General features: G+C 38.6%; 1 protein-coding gene across 4 annotated transcripts in view; it reads left to right on the top strand.

Moving 5' to 3' along the window:
* WDR11 (WD repeat domain 11) overlaps positions 1 to 9,123 on the top strand; it is a 40,258-nt gene extending 31,135 nt beyond the window's left edge. For 3 of the 4 annotated variants that reach the window (XM_051618879.1, XM_051618878.1, XM_051618877.1), the window contains exons 22-28: positions 228 to 293; positions 998 to 1,169; positions 1,417 to 1,512; positions 2,827 to 2,992; positions 3,968 to 4,065; positions 5,038 to 5,183; positions 5,847 to 9,123. In XM_051618879.1, the coding sequence (XP_051474839.1) occupies positions 228 to 293; positions 998 to 1,169; positions 1,417 to 1,512; positions 2,827 to 2,992; positions 3,968 to 4,065; positions 5,038 to 5,183; positions 5,847 to 5,979 (877 nt within the window). In that variant the 3' untranslated portion in view covers positions 5,980 to 9,123. The remainder of the gene's footprint in view (positions 1 to 227; positions 294 to 997; positions 1,170 to 1,416; positions 1,513 to 2,826; positions 2,993 to 3,967; positions 4,066 to 5,037; positions 5,184 to 5,846) is intronic. The other variant, XM_051618880.1, reaches the window with a different exon arrangement.
* The last annotated feature ends 7,135 nt before the right edge of the window (positions 9,124 to 16,258 follow it).

Below are 16,258 nucleotides of genomic sequence, written 5' to 3'. Positions count from 1 at the left end.
TAAAACTGGCAGAGTGACTTGCTCCTTGAGATCAGTTATTTTTTCAATTATATTTACTTCCTGTTGTTATTGCTTTGATAGATGCATTTTTTTCTGTGCAGAAAATAGATGGTATAATTTTTGTTTTGATTGTTTTCAGTTTGCAGGTGATATATCCTACTTGTGTTCAAAACCTAACAAACATGTACAGCATTTTACAGACTATTTATGGCTTTCTGTTTTTGCAGTGACATAAAGAAACTCTTCCTTGATCCGGATTTTACCCTCTTGCAAAGATGTCTTCTAGTTGCCAGGTAGTAGAGATTCATAGAACTGTGTCAAAGGTTTCCTAATAAAATCTTGATCCTGTTAGTGCTTATGATTGTGCTGAAGTTTTAAGTACTCAACTAATTCTCCTTTCAGTTAGTGCAGTTCTTAAAGTACTTTGTTCCTCAGGCATTAGAGCATTTTCAGGACTGAGAATGGAAATGCTACTTTACTGAAATAGTTTTATTTCCTTGCTGGATGTAGAGAACTTCCTTCAGTCTTGGTGGTACTTCCATAAATGCAGATCTGCTAACTACATTGCACTTAGATGTACAATGCCCAAAAGTGTAATTGAGAGCTTCACACAATTGGTTATATGCAAACAAGGGTTTTTATATCTAACGTCTTTGTTCTGTCTTGTCCTTCTACCTAAATTGTAGCTAATTCTAGTCTGTATTCAGAGGTGGTTTTCAAACTTAGTAACTTTCTCGTGGTTGAAAGAGGATATTTAAGGATATTAGTGATCAAGTGTAAAATAATAAAATATAAATTTCCAAATTCATGTGCTGAACCTTTGCTCAGTTTAATTGCTACTGTAACAATCTTGTGGCCAACCTCTTAATTATTTGGTTTGCTGAGTGTCATTCCTTAATCTTTTGTAGTTTGTCCCATGGTTTTAAACGTGTCATGTTTTTATGTATCATCAGTAAAAATACAAACATACCTCACATCCTGATTTGTATCTTCTCAGACTGTACGGGGATGAATCTGAGCTGCATTTCTGGACTATTGCTGCCCACTATTTGCACACCTTATCCCAGGAAAAGCCAGCAAAACCAGCAGGCACAACTGTCCTTCCAGAACAGTTGGTTAATCCCTTGGATATATGCTATGACATACTGTGTGAAAATTCTTTCTTCCAGGTATTTCAAGGATTTAATAAGAATGTAATCAGAACATAAAAAGCTCAGCAATGTAACTTTCTTACTATCTTAGAGCTTTTCACCATACATATTTCTGGTACCATAACATCTGGATTACATGACTCCCTATTATTTAAAAACAGGGAGCCTTTTGATACTCCCAGAATGCTTCAATATTCTTTTAAAATGCTTATTTTTGTTTCTTATGGGAGTCATATTTTCACAATCTTTTTCCTTCTTCATGCAGAAATTCCAACTTGAAAGGGTAAATCTCCAGGAGGTGAAGAGATCAACGTATGATCACACCAGGAAATGTGCTGATCAGCTTCTTCTCTTGGGCCAGGTTTGTGGGTAATATTTTAAGTTTTTGTTCCTCTTCCCAGTCCATTTTATGTCCTTACCCTATTGAACTAAAGGTAGGTCTAAGTTGTATGTGTAGGTTTATACTTTTATTCACCCATTGGGTAGTTTTTGCTGTCTTAACACGTTAATACACTGCAGACTCAGTGTAATGACATGGTATATGGTCATGTTTGGTATTATCTGCTTCAGAATATAGGTTTTTCTGGAAAACTATAACAACATTTATTTCCAAATGGTGACTAGAAAAGAAAAATTACATTTGAATTTCCCACAAATAATTTAAAACCAACACTTTTGGCATAACTCGGTCTGCACTTAGTACTGTTCTTTCAGGTGACAAAGGACATGTCTGAGTTTTTGGCAGATCTGTACTGAGCAGTGAAATACTGTGCAGAGCTGCTCTTTGATACTCTAAGAAGAATATTGTTGCATTTGTGAAGTATATATCATGACCTTTTCCCTACTAAATCAGTTGTGATGCATCCATTTCCAAAAAAAGCTTTGGTGTTACTAGCTGCAATGTAAATGATTACTATACCACTGTGCATTTGAGCATGTCAACAAATCTTGAACCAGTAAAAGAAGTCAGAAATACTTAGTTTGTAGGCAGTCTGTTTAAAATGCCAGTTTGTAGAAGCTTAAAAACACCAGTTTATTGAATCAGTGTATTTTAATATGTATTTAATGTGCCTTTTCATTGTTTCTGTAACTGAGTCAACAGGTAGACTGACCTCACTAAATTGCCCTGTCTGAAATTTAGGCATCCCATTTTAGTAACAGGCAGAGATGACATAGCTGCAGAAATTCACTGCACTTGGAGGCAGGTGTCTGCAACCAGGGTGATGAGCCCTGCTGGTTAAGGGCTCAGCTGCAGCTAATATTTTAAATTCTACCTTTGTTTTAAAATACCAAGTATTGAATCAGTCCTGGAGATCTGCATCTTTACAGTTTTATTTCTTCTCTGCTTGATTTAAATGCTTCTCTTCCTTTTATAACTCTGTAAACAAGAAAATAAGTATGCAGAATTAGAATTTTCTTTGGCCTCTTCTAGAATGTTAGTTTGTGATTAAACTTTGTATTTGTGATGGGTATTTAAATGCTCTTCCTATTAAGGATGCTTTATTGAAATAGAATCTTCATTATTGCTATGCTGGTAAATATTTTTATAGTCTGTTTTAGAATAACTTTCACTGTTACTTGTTTCACATTTTAAAAGGAGAGAAATACAAAGACTTTGTTTAAAAGTGAGTATGTTGTGGTCAAAGTTGTTTTTTTTTTTCTTTTCTCTTGCCAGACTGACAGAGCAGTACAACTGTTGTTAGAAACAAGTTCAGACAATGCCCATTATTACTGTGATTCACTCAAAGCTTGTTTGGTCACAACTGTCACCTCCTCAGGTCCATCTCAAAGTACCATTAAATTGGTAGCAACCAACATGATAGCCAATGGAAAACTGGCAGGTAAAATGTGACTTTCATTTTACATTTGCTTATTAACTAGTAAATTTGATCTTACTAAGGCTGCTGATGGACATTTGAGAGCAGAAAGTTGGAATAGGTCTTACATGTTGCAGTATGAGCTACCTACCTGTTAACACAAAAATGAGCAGTAACTCAGTTAACAAGCTCAAGGTGTTTTGATTCATTTTCACTGGAAAATGGATTTCTGGAGTAATTCCCTTAGCAACTTGTTGCACTGAAAGAGGCTGAGCACATAAAGCTACATATCTTGTGTTGTGTGTGGCTTTTTGGTCCTGTTCTGGCAGGGCGGTTGGGACTCGATGATCTTTGGAGGTCTCTTCCAACCCCTGATATTCTGTGATTCTGTGATCTTCCACTTTCCTGATTAAAGAATGAATTTAAAAATGGTTTATTTTCCTGAAGTTGAAAGACAGACTTAGCTTCCTTTCCATTTCACAACTTGGTTCAAAAAGTGTGTTTTCAAGGAATGTTCACAGTATGATGATTGACTGAAGTACTCAGACATGCAGTGGAAGTGCCAATGTCTGTACTTGCCTGGAGAAAATATTTTCCACTCTGTGAACGATTAGCTCTTCACTGTTATTAATTACACTGTGGATAACATTAAAATAAAGGATTATTGATGAAATCTGTTTATTTGACTTAAAGAGATCATGATCTCTTAACGATGAGAAGTCCAATGAACTCCTTGTCATTTGTAATTAGGGCAAAGGTAAATGAGAGCTTTGTGAAGTCCTTCCAAGCTCTGTAGCCCAGGAAAATATGTGATAACAGAGACCCAGATCACATGGTGAGCCGGGTGGTAGAGACTGGATGTTTTCAACATCTTCATATGCTAAGGATCTAAGATAAATCCTTTTTCTGGGGATGAATTATCTGCTCACACTTAGGTAACAACTCTTTTTTTTTTTTTTTTCCTTTGACTTACTATGTAGTGTGCTTTTTATTTTCCAGAGGGCGTGCAGTTGCTGTGTCTGATCGATAAGGCTGCCGATGCCTGTCGCTACTTACAAACTTACGGCGAGTGGAATCGTGCAGCGTGGCTTGCAAAGGTGTGTGCTTCCTCAGTTCTCAGGCTGCTGACATAAATCACCTTCTTAGTATATGTAGGTATGAAGGCTGATGAGGGTGCTAAAGTTGTCCTAGGTTAAAACCCTGAAATATCAATTTGAAATATCATCATGAGTTCTTTTTGCATTCGTCCATTCAGTCAGTGTTGGAAGATTCTTCTTCAGCCTTTTGACCACAGAGGTCTGCCCTGGTCATCCAAATGAGAGGATTAGGGCCTAAAAATGGTTGGAATACTCAATTGTTTAATTTTTGTGCAGTGTTTTTTGAAGTTGTGTATAGCTGCAGCAGTACGGAGTTGATAAACTACAACAAACACTACTGGAAGTGAATAAGTAATTAAGCAGTGACTTTGTGCTTAACTTCATGTAGCATCTGTGTTGATTTTAAAGTTAAGCCCAACCACATAAATCTACATCAACTTCTGTTTTGGTATGCAGACATAATTACAGTAGAAGCACCCAGACACAGCCTTAATTCTCCAAATAATAATGGGCTAGATGGTAAGGATGACCTTTTAGTGTCTGTGTATAAACTTTCTCTTAGTTTCCTGCAGAAAGTACAGAAAAAGTTATACTCAGATTTTCTAAATAAGTGAATCCCCACTCTTCAGAAAAATAAGTATGTTTTGACCTTAAGTCTTCAGTAGAGGATAAAGATTTCTAACTTCTTGATACTTGAAGTTTTAGAAAAACCTTGTGGTAAAAATAATGTTGATCACATGTAAATGTGGAGTGACCTGAGCAGAGTATTTTCATACCTATGTATTTCTAGTTTTCCTTTGTATTGCATTTATCCGAGGGATAAGTGTACCTTTTATAATAAAACTGGTAATTTTAGATTCTTTTGCTTCTCTCCAAAGTGTTTCACTGAAAAAAAAAAAAAAGAAGCAGAAGCAAAATGCTCTCTTGATTTAGCAGCTGAGGCTTCATAACTGGCTTTCCCATCCCTTGCAGGTCCGTTTGAACTCTGAGGAGTGTGCGGATGTGTTAAAGCGCTGGGTGGATCATCTTTGCTCTCCACAAGTCAACCTGAAGTCCAAAGCCATTCTTGTCCTCCTGTCACTTGGATGCTTTACAAAAGTTGCAGAGATGTTGCACAGGTAAAGTACAATCTGTATTTTTTTCATGTCCAAATTTGTTACTTAAACATTTGTGACTCGGAAGGGGGAGGGAGTCTGTAGTTTGATTTCTAACATTTGTTTCTATTTTAACATGTCTTTCTTTAATTAACTTTAACCACAGTAAGACACTGTTTCTGTGTGCTTGAACTGACCTTGTGGTTGCAATTTCAGTAAATATGCCAGCATTTAACTTCATAGAATCACAGAATGGTTAAGGTTGGAAGGGAACTTAAAGATGATCAGGTTCCAATCCCCCTGCTATGAGCAGGGACACCAACTTACTGCAGGCTTTAAGATTGCTCACCCCCCTTGGCCGAGCAGTAACAATTCATAGCAGTTGTGATTCTTTCTGTGTGAGTTGGGCCTTGTGCTTTCAGAAACTTTGCATTGACTGTCTATGATCATGGTGATCTTGGAGGTCTTTTCCAACAGTGACAATTCTGTGATTCTGTGTGGTGGTGGCACCTAAAAATTTAACCTTGGTGATGCTGGAAGCCTTGTTCAGCCCTCACTACAGAAGAAATGTGACCTAGGGACAAAATTTTAGAAAGCCTGTGTGCAAGTGCTTTGTTGAAATGTCCTGGAATACTTTTCTGTTCTCATGTCCTAACAAAGTATCTTCTTTTTGTCTCCATCTGACAGCATGAGGTACTTTGATAGAGCAGCTTTATTTGTTGAAGCTTGTCTGAAGTACGGTGCATTTGAAGTGAATGATGATACGAATATCCTTTTCCTGAAGTCCTGGTTTTGCATCTGTGTACTCATGTACAGTTAAATGAACTAGTCTGTACAGGAACAGGAGTTCCTATTTTTATTTTCCAGGTTGTGTAGTTTGAAGGAACTGAAGCAAGTGGAAAGGAGTCATTGGCATAAATCCATAATGTTGGCTCCTCCTGATGCTCTGTGAGGCCAGTGGAACTGGAAAACAAACTAAAAGTGACAAAAATAAGTATGGGAGAAAAAAGAAAGATGATAAGATGGTCTTTACAAAACTTAGAAATTATTACTGTAAACTAATGAAATCAGTGGCTCGGTTATTTTTTAAACACTGTCTCAGGAAAAAAATCCTGTGCACTGACCCCCTCTCTATGCTGACATACTCTCAGTGATTGAAGTCCTTTGTAAAGGAGTCAGTTCTGAGACAGTGAAAACAAAGAAAGTTAAAGGTCAAGATCAGATGAGCTGAAAAGGTAGTAGGTATTTTAAAAGGTGTCTAAAGTATTGCTCGCTGCAGTCTGCAACAGTTGTTCTAATGTTTGTATTTAAATATATGCAAGAAATAATAATATGTAAATAGTTCCTGATGGTGCTTTGTAGAGTCATCACTGATACCAGCTTTTAAACAGAAAAAACTTACTAGTAAGTCATGTAGGTAACTCCAGATCTAACTACTGAACAAATCTTGTAGTATGACCTCACAGTTTCTTGATTTCTTTTCTAAGTTGTGACATGGTATGATGGGAGGTACTTATGCCTGTCTGAAGTGTATCTGGTGTGGTTTATAGCTAGTTTAGTTTATAGCTCCTGGCTCAAACCAGGACAATAGCACTCTGCATATTGCCTGACAAATGCTTGTATGAATTCAATAGTAGAATTTAAAGCATCTTTTTTGTCTTTATTTGTGCTGAAAAATATTGTATTAGCACTTTTGGCAGGAATGCTTCGTATTTTCTGCTTGGGAGAGCTAAAAAGTGAAGAGAAAGGAAAGATTCCAAGTTTTCTCATTTTGCTATTTATTTGTATTTTCCTTAATGTATCATTTACATAAATTGATCCATGCTGTATATGCAGATTATGCCAGAAGCTTGAAGGTCCTGGGCTTTAAACAGGGAGCTATTCTGTTTGCCACAAAAGCAGGAGAAGCTGGTACAGAGTTACTGATGGAGCTCAAACAGCCTAAAGAGCAAGTGACCCAAGAGTAAGGACTTGGTGAGAAGATTTGGTTTGTCTGTCAGACTGAGATTCCACTGGGTGAAAAGAATCCTTGCTCTTGAATCCCTGTAATCACTGGTATGTGTGATTTGAGAAAATACTGTTAAATGTGTGTGGAGGCAAGACTAAGAACTGGTTTATTTTTATGTTAAAATTGTCTTCATCTTCATAAGAATGTTTCCAGCTTCTTTCAACTGTAGCAGAAGTCAAATTAAAAGATGTGCTGAAGGAGTTCTGTACCTGTGTAAAAGTCTACTCCATTTATTTCCAAAAATCAAATCTTTATAGTTCCTGGCTACGGTTGTATTTATATGTATAAACGATTCAATCTGTACTATAAAAATATAAATATATTTAAAGAATAAATATAGATCACAAAACAGTTCTTTTCTGGAACATTTTGTTTTCTCAATCCAGTTTTTCTGTTTGAAGTGACTGTTATTTTAAATCAATTCACTGTATTGTCATTTTCATAACTGTCTGGGATGGAAGTTTTAACAGAGATACTTACAAGAGCCTTCTAACATTCCAAGAAATATATGGAATGTCCTTTTTTTCAATTAAGGTATAGTAATGTTCCTTGTTAAGTGTGCACTCTTTGCAAACCTAAGGGACTAAATTCTGCCTTTTGTTGATTGGTTCATGGGATCAAAGGTTGGGAGAAGATCCTACCTCAAAAGCAGCAAGGTAGGCTCCTGCAGAGTGTTCAGGGAACTGCTAATTCCGTCTCCAAAGTTACTGTTTGCTTTGCTAATGGATGTGTGATTAACAATAGGTAGAAAATATATTGTGCAAAGCCAGAATGTTGGCTTTTTATTAGATACTTTTTGTGCTAACACATCTTATGGTCCAGATACTTCAGGATGCCACCAGTAACATCTTTTCTCCTTTTCGTGCCAGTATTTCAGTATTTAAGAGCTTGTTTTCACTCTTGTTTCTTATGTCAGACATATCTTTTCTATTTATTGATGTGTTGATTGATAGAGAAATTTTACAGCTCAGGAGTAGATGCTGATGTTAAATTGCCCTTGCAAACTGAAGAATGTGGCATGTGACAATGAGGCTTGGCTAAAAAAGAAGAAAATAATTTTTACTGAGTTGTTGGAGCTTCTGAAGTTCAGTGTTCAGTAGTGAAAATAATCATATCATGTAAAACGTCCCTCATTTAATGGCTTGTCTACTTCAGGTAATGGTGCATTGGATTCTCTTTATGTTTGGGCATTTGCAGGTACATAATTTACACTCCTTAGTTAGAGGAGCACCAGCTTTAGGATCTCTCTTCAGCTCCCTGAATGTTTTAATTCAAACCTAAAATAGCATTTCTGATAAAATTGGAAAGGTTGGGCTTTTCAATAATGATTTTTTAAATACAAATTGAAAGAGTGAATTTTGTTGCTCTAAATAGGAAGGTAAATGCTTTAACTGCAGTGATCTTTCTTCTTGCCACATCTTGCAAGCACTGTAAAAGACTTTCTGTTCAATATCTTACAAATAACCCTTATATAGTTACTTTAGTATGGGAAAATAAGTATACAGTGAAATTTGCCTTAACCTTTAGCTGGTCAGCAACAGAGCTGAGCAAAATTTAACTGTTGTTAATGGTGGGCTAAGTTCTGGCTCACAATGACTGCTACAACACTCTTCAATTCCTGCTCTTGATGTTGGTAGCAGAGTTAATATAAGCACACACAAACTTGTTCTTTCACACATCATGTAGAATTGTTTGTCAGTGGGTCTCTGGAAAAAAAAAAAATCTGCTTTAATATACACTTGGATTTATAAATCTAATGTTTTTAAAAGACACATTGCAAAGGCCTTTTAATACTGAATGTTTATATATGCTTTCAAGTGTGAAGGTTGCAGCATACTGTGTGGCATTCCCTGTTGAAACCTTTATGACTGAAGTGAGAGTGTAAAACTGGTTGAAAAGTTTATTTAGATAATAATGCGTTCACACTACAACAATAAAACCAAACTTTTAAAAGTCTCTGTGTGTCTTTATTTAAGGCAAAAATGTCAGCTGCTGTACTGGGGTTGGAGGCTGGTTGTGTAACTCTTGTCACTTTTCCTTCTGGACTGGCACAGTGCTCAGGCTTGGTTGTAGGAGAGGAAGTGATTATCTTTTGTGCATATTAGTCACATTTTTTCCGTATTAGTGCTAATGACATGTTGGGTTTGCATAGTATCAATTCCCAACCTTTACTAGCAAACAGAAAATCTGCACAGGTGAAATGAGAGGAGCTTGTGTTCAATATTATCATGGGACTTTGGTAGTTCTTAATTTAAAAAATGTTGGTTGGTTGGTTGGGTTTTTTTCATTTATTGGTGTGTTTCTTAAAGTATAAGTCCAAATTGTTTCAATGTTATGATAATGAATGTACTTTTCTAGTTGTAAGTGAAAAGTCCAGAAAACAGTGTAGCAGCTAAGTTTCAGTCTAAGCAAGCCCTAATTAGAGTTTTAATTGGAGCATGGTGTGCCTCACAGTAAAAGCAGTCTCTGTAAATTATGGAAAATGACAAAAAGAATTATTTTATTGCGCTGTAAAAATGATTAGTATCGTGTTTCAAATTATTTATAATTTACTTTCATTAAAATGCAAACACTCTGCCAATTTAGAAACTTTGCCAGCCAGATAGGGGCATTTATTATACATCAAGGAAACCTGGTCCAGAATGTTGATGTGTTCAGTGTCTGAGTAAATAGTCTAAGAGATGTTTTGCAGCAGTTGACCCTGGAGACAGAAAACATGGATGATCACAGATTCTTTAATGGGAAGTGGGTTTGTTTTGGGTGATCACTGGCTGCCTGAAATGGTTTTCTAAAAGCACCACTAAAAATTTAATTGCTGGTGAGCAGCAGAATGATAACAGCTTGGCAAAGAGCAGGGGCTTTTTTCTTTGTTCCCTAGTAATTGTTGCATTTATTACTTTCTCAGAAGAATTCAGCACAATTTTGATATCAATGTGAACCTGGTAAAATAATTCACTAATGAGCTCAGGGTAAACATTTTGTATGCATTGATCGAAGTAGTGGCATAAAATTCTTTAATGAGGCTGATGCTGACCCATTAATATTTTTTAACTGGGATGTCTTGATAGTAAGGTTTTCAGTTTCTACTTAAGTACTGAAGATGGGAGCCACAGCTGTGCTAGTTCTTCTGGTTCTGCTGGAAGGCAGCAATGTTAAGCAGAGTTACAAAGGTAAGAGCCAACCTTAGAAACTGTTGGCATGTCCCATGGTGTTCTTCAGATGGCACGTTTCATCATTGCACTGTATGAGTGAAAACTGGCACTGAAAATTCTCGTCAGAAGAATCAGAGGAGAAAAAAAATAGGCTTGAACTGGTGCTTAGGCCTTACCAAAATCTTTCACACATTGAGCTCTATTCATGAGTGACAAAATATCGTAGAATCCCAGACTGGTGTGGGTTGGAAGGGACCTTAAAGATCATCTAGATCCAACCCCCCTGCATGGGCAGGGACACCTCCCACCAGCCCAGGTTGCTCCAAGCCCCATCCAACCTGCCCTTCAACACTGCCAGGGATGGGGCAGCCACAGCTTCCCTGGGCAACCTGGGCCAGAGTCTCACCACCCTCACACTAAAGAATTTCCTCCTACTGCCTAACCTAAATTTCCCCTCTTTCAGTTTTGATCCATTCCCCCTTGTGCTCTCACTCCCTGCCCTTGTCCCAAGCCCCTCTCCAGCTTTCCTGCAGCCCCTTCAGGCACTGCAAGGTGCTCAAAGGTCTCCCTGGAGCCTTCTCTTCTCCAGGCTGAACAGCTCCAACTCTCTCAGCCTGTCTCCAGAGCAGAGCTGCTCCAGCCCTTGGATCATCTTCATGGCCCTTTTCTGGACTTTCTCCATGAGCTCCATGTCCTCCTTATGTTGGGGGCTCCAGAACTGGACACAGTACTCCAGGTGGGGGTCTCACAAGAGGGAGAATCACCTCCCTTGAGCTACTGGCTGCCTTTTGATGCAGCCCAGGACATGGTTGGTTTCTGGGCTGCAGTCACACATTGCTGTCTCATGGTGAGCTTCTCATCCACCATCACCTCCCATGTCCTCGTCACAGCAATTAACTTCACAGGATCAGTGCTGTAGGAACAGGCTCTGCCTCCTTGTTCATGGCTGAGTTTCCAGGAGGAATGAGGAAAAACTAACAGAAAATGGGAAGGGAGGAGAACTTGACAATTCTTAAATTGAGCTGGAGAGGAAAAATGTTTGAAAGTCCTTTTCCTTAATGTATCAGGAAAAGAGTGTTTTACAAGGCTTTTCTTAAAACGTAGGAATGGGAGAATGGCAACACCAAATTGAGAGATGAACAGTGGTGTTTACCTGCAGATTCTGAAAACAAAGATTTTGCATAAAAATGGCAGATTTATTACAGGCTTATTCACTAAGGGACTCAGTGAACTGTGTGCTCACTTCCCCAAAGGCTGTGCTACTAAAAAATTAAATACCAATATCAGCATGCTTTCATTTCCCAAAAAGAAGCTACAGAAAGAATTCCTTCTTTTCCCCAACTTCATACCTACTTGCATGAGATGCTGCTGTGCCCTCTGTTGCTCTGGTTGGGTGGGTTCTGATAGGAATAAGGAGTTACCCCACAGGCAAAATGTATTTTGTCCATACCTGTTGGTTCAAGGGGCAAAGAGGTACCTTAACAAGGTCTGAAATGAATTTTCTTTGAAACCAGCTGATGGATTTGGACCCACAGAAGCTCTTTTCCATGGAACCTGTGTCCAAACTTTCTTTACAGATCCAAAATCTAGCCATCTAGATTATTTATTTTCAAAAATTATTTTACTATTCCAGGGTGGGGTTTTTTTTGTGTTTAACTTGCTATTGATTTGTTTTGGTTGTGTTACAGGGCTTTCCAGCTCGGACATAGTGTTTCTGGAAGAAAAGGAAAAGCATGTTTAAAGGAACCAACTAAGATACTAAAAAAGCAGTTCCGAAAGGTGAGTGGTGCCCTCCTATGTCTGCTGAAGGCTGGGGAGTTGGAGTTTGATTTTAGGCTTGAAAATCTTAAGCAATTGCATGATAGTAGGTTTATTTCCATGGTATTCATTGAAGTTGTTGGTCCCCTTTCATAGGTCAAACTTCCTCCTTCCCTTTTCTGTTTTCTCCCCCTTACCTGTTAATGCTGCAGAAGAAAGAGGCATCGTGGGTGACAGGAGGGGATTGTTTTGGAATGGCTCATGAGCAGGGCAGCAAATGCCAGAGGTCAAGCAGGGTTGTCTGGAAAAGTGTCAGCATTTAAATACTTTTTCAGAGTGACTTTATTGGCTCAACAAATTTCTTTCTGGGATTCAGGTCCTAAATTGAATAGACTTCTTTGCCGTGTCCTTGTCACCACTACTTCATTTGGCAAAACCTGTCTGTAGTTCAGTGTGGTTCTCCCTGACAAGCTCCATTTCAGGGACAGCTTTCCAGGGGGTTATTATTGACAGCATTATGTGTTACTCAAACCAGCTGCCAACAGGTGCTTTTTCAAAAAAAGGCAAGGTTTTGTCATTACTTTTCACCTTAACATTAGTAGGAGATAATAGTTACATTAGACTTGTCTGGCTCCTATTCCACTTGCTGAAACTAATAAAAAGCTACAGGCAACATATTTCAGTTGCAAAAAGAAGGTAGTCTTTGTGCCTTTTTTTTTTTTTTGTGAGTGGTCATTTTTTCCAGCACTTGTTTCATAGTTATGGCCCTAGTGAGTCAATCTTTCAGTGCTGTGAGACCTGCTTTCTGCATCCAACCTTAGGCTCGTGGATTATATTATTTTGGTGTCCCTTTGAAATTATTCTTTCCAACTTTGTTTGTGAATGACATTTTACAGTAGCCTATAGCAAGGGGTCACAGATCTTGACTCTAAAAAATAATTCACAGTGGATGTCTTCAGGGATCACTGCTCTGGGGTAGTATAATGCATAATATTGATAATCCCCTCCTGGTGAAGCTGCTGCTTTTCACAGTGATGCTCTCTGATCACTGAGGGCTGCAGGATCTTGAGGCTTGCTGACAGAAAGGCAAAGGTTACCCTGTTTCTACATACCTGTCTCTTCTGATGATGTTAGTTGTTGACTTCAAGGTTGTTTCTTTTCTGCATTCTGGTCTGACATCTCCAATTTCAGTCTGTACAGAAGGTGTGAGGTGTCTCTCCAGCACATCAAGGGGATCTCTGGGAGAATATAACATGGTCACTGCATCAGCTGGAAGGTAGAGCAAGTTTTCAAACATATTGTCACTGCAAAGTGCAGTACAACATGTGCAGGTTTGGAGGCACAATACTTAAATTGAAATAAAATATTGGTACATTTCCAAATGCTCAGATATTCTACACAGTTTGTCCTTTTCTTTTAAGATGCCAGTTGGCAGTGATTGTTAAGTACCAGAATTATCTTTTTTTCAAGTTTCTACATCTGCCACTTGGTTAGAAATCTCCAATTTTACCTTTTTTGGTTTCTTTCTCTAGTAGTGCTTTATATAAGCAGATAGTTAATCTAGAGATTTATGTTACTTGCAGAACTAGAGTCTAGTCTTTACATCCAAGCAATTTCAGAAAGTTTTGTTGCTGGTTTCCACATAAAGCATCTTCTCCAGGCTCTGAATCTGTTGCCTGGATTTACTGTGCAATTTTTTTCCTCCTGCTTCAGCCCTACCATTATCTTTTATTCCAGAAAACCAGAAGGATTGCAGGTGTCACTTTCCAGCTTTGAACACACATCACTGTGCTCTTATACTCCTTATTCACCACGTCAAAAAAGTTGGTCTTATCTTCCAGTCTCAATTCTCAGGACTCCACCTCTGAACACTTGTTTTTGACATTGTTTACTTAAATTTGGGAAGAAGCTGGTTTTTTTCTTGGTTGTTGGTTTCGTTGTTTGGTTTTTTTCCCCTCCTCCATTTTACAAAGAAGCTGTTTTTTCAGATGAGTAGCGAAGTGTGAAGTTATGGACAGATGAATGGCAGCAAAATGACCCTGGGAACAGGCTGTTCAGCTTTAGCTCTGCCTCTGAGGCATCCTCCCATTTTTACTGTCTTTCCTACTATTAAGCCATGGTACAGAAGCACAGAAATGGCAGCAGTAAATGAAACAAAGCAAACACCTCCTAAGCCAAGTTGCAGCTTGTCTTTCTCCCCACCTCAGAGCCCGATGTTGAAGCACATTGATTTAATCCATCACTCAAGTTCAACACTGTCTGTTGCACTGCAGATTTGCAAATTTTTGTAAAACTCAATCTGAGCTGAAGGAAACTCTTTTAATCCTTTTTTTTTTTTTGGTCAGAACAGATTTTGTGCAATCCTCTTGATCAATTTTCTTCTCCTTAATGAAATTTTCCCTGTGTGCTGTTTGGTTGCTTTGGAAGCAGCCACCTTTCTGTTGCAGAAGAAAGTGGCCCTGGGCACAAGAGGACATGTATAAAATGAATCTAATGTTTGGAGAACAACTGGGGATCTTTGGGAGTGGAAAATATGGTTTATTAAATAGCAGCTTATTCGTCCAGTTTAAGAGAATTCCATTTGCCTGAGAAATGCTGTGAAGAAGCTGTTTCAAATTAACTTCTGATTGATAAGGGGATCCTGGGCACTGCTACACAGCTATGAATGCAGCAGCTTTATACTCCTTTTTGCACAAGATTTCCACTCATCATCCTGCCAGAGGAAGTAGCTTTGAAACCACATTGAGAGTCATATGAACATCAATTCATATTTTAAGAATAACTTGATCTTTCCTCAGAATCAGAAGCACCCTTACAACTTCTGAATTACTTTTGGCCACTGCCAACTGAAAAGAAAATCAGAGTCTTTTCTTGGCCTCTCAGGACAGCAAGACAGGGTTTTTCTAATTAAGGAGGTCAGTGGCTTTTGATGTTGGTGCTTCTCTTCCTCTGTATCTGTTGCTCTGCTCCCTAGTTTGAGGCCAAAGACAGAGAGGGCTGAGCTGTGCTGTTAGCAGATGCTTTTGGCTGGAGAGAGGAGACTTGGCAGAACTGCTCTGGTTGGAAGTGTTTCAACCTAAAGCCAAAGCCACATCCTGAAGAAAGGTTCCTCTGAGCATCCACATCTCTGCTGAGACAGGAGCATCCCACCATTATTCGGCAGTTTCTCCTGAACAAGTTGAAAGAAGGCACTTCTCTGGAATAGAAATAGTATTGATTAGTCTTTTTCTCACGACTAGCAAGGGATTTCCCCCAAATGCCTTTTCTGCTCTTAATTCTTTGAATCATCTGGGATATCTTTAGAGAATAAAGGAGTGTGCCCTGTCCGTCCTCTCAGCTAGGAGCTGTGTAGTGGCACAAGCCCAGGGCTAAGCCCGAACCTGGGGAGTGGGATCAGTCAGTGATGGGTCCTCATGCCCACATTCACTTCCCTCCCACCCCTGCTCCTCCCCACATCTTTTCACTCATGGTGCACCAGTGCTTGTGTGGCAGACCCATGAGCGATGTCTGGAGGCTGAACTGACTGGGAGATAGTGGGGTTTTGCTTGTTTTCAGGTCTTTGTGTTGATTTTTTTTATATCAGATTAACATTTTTCTAGATCATTTCCCTGGGGTTGGGGTGGTCTGGCTTCAGGTTGCCTGTGCAGACACGAGCCCACACCCTTGATTGAAACCTGTGGGGACAGAGAAATACGTGAGGGGGTTGTTTTTTCTTTGGAAGGAAACCATTTGACTTGCAACATCTGTATTTGAAGACAACAACACAATCATTTGAGTTGGACACATCAGGTGTTCATGGTGTGCACCATCAGTAGCTGGAAATCACTGAAAGGGGGAAAAAAACAAATCACAAACAAGCAAGAAGGTATGAAGCTGCACATATCTGAGACTTTTTTACCTTACCACCTTCTCGTTTCAGTAATTTCTTGCATCTGAAATTTTAACTGGTATCTAGAGTAGCTGGAGTATTGTATCTTGACTTTGGTTGCCTGCCTACAATCTCTCCCTCGCATAAAGAGCAACTGATTAATTTGGAATACTTGTTTGCTGGGTTTATTATTCCTGATACTCCCCAAAATTTTATTTCTGCAATCTGAGAAGACTGGTTTGCAAATTCACAACATTGATTTTTTTTTATTTTTGATTATTTTTTTTTTGCTTTTGTAATGTTGCACAACTGA

Source organism: Apus apus, chromosome 4, assembly GCF_020740795.1.
Source record: "Apus apus isolate bApuApu2 chromosome 4, bApuApu2.pri.cur, whole genome shotgun sequence".
NCBI classification, from domain to species: Eukaryota; Metazoa; Chordata; class Aves; order Apodiformes; family Apodidae; genus Apus; species Apus apus.
This window is presented reverse-complemented; position numbering and strand designations above follow the sequence as displayed.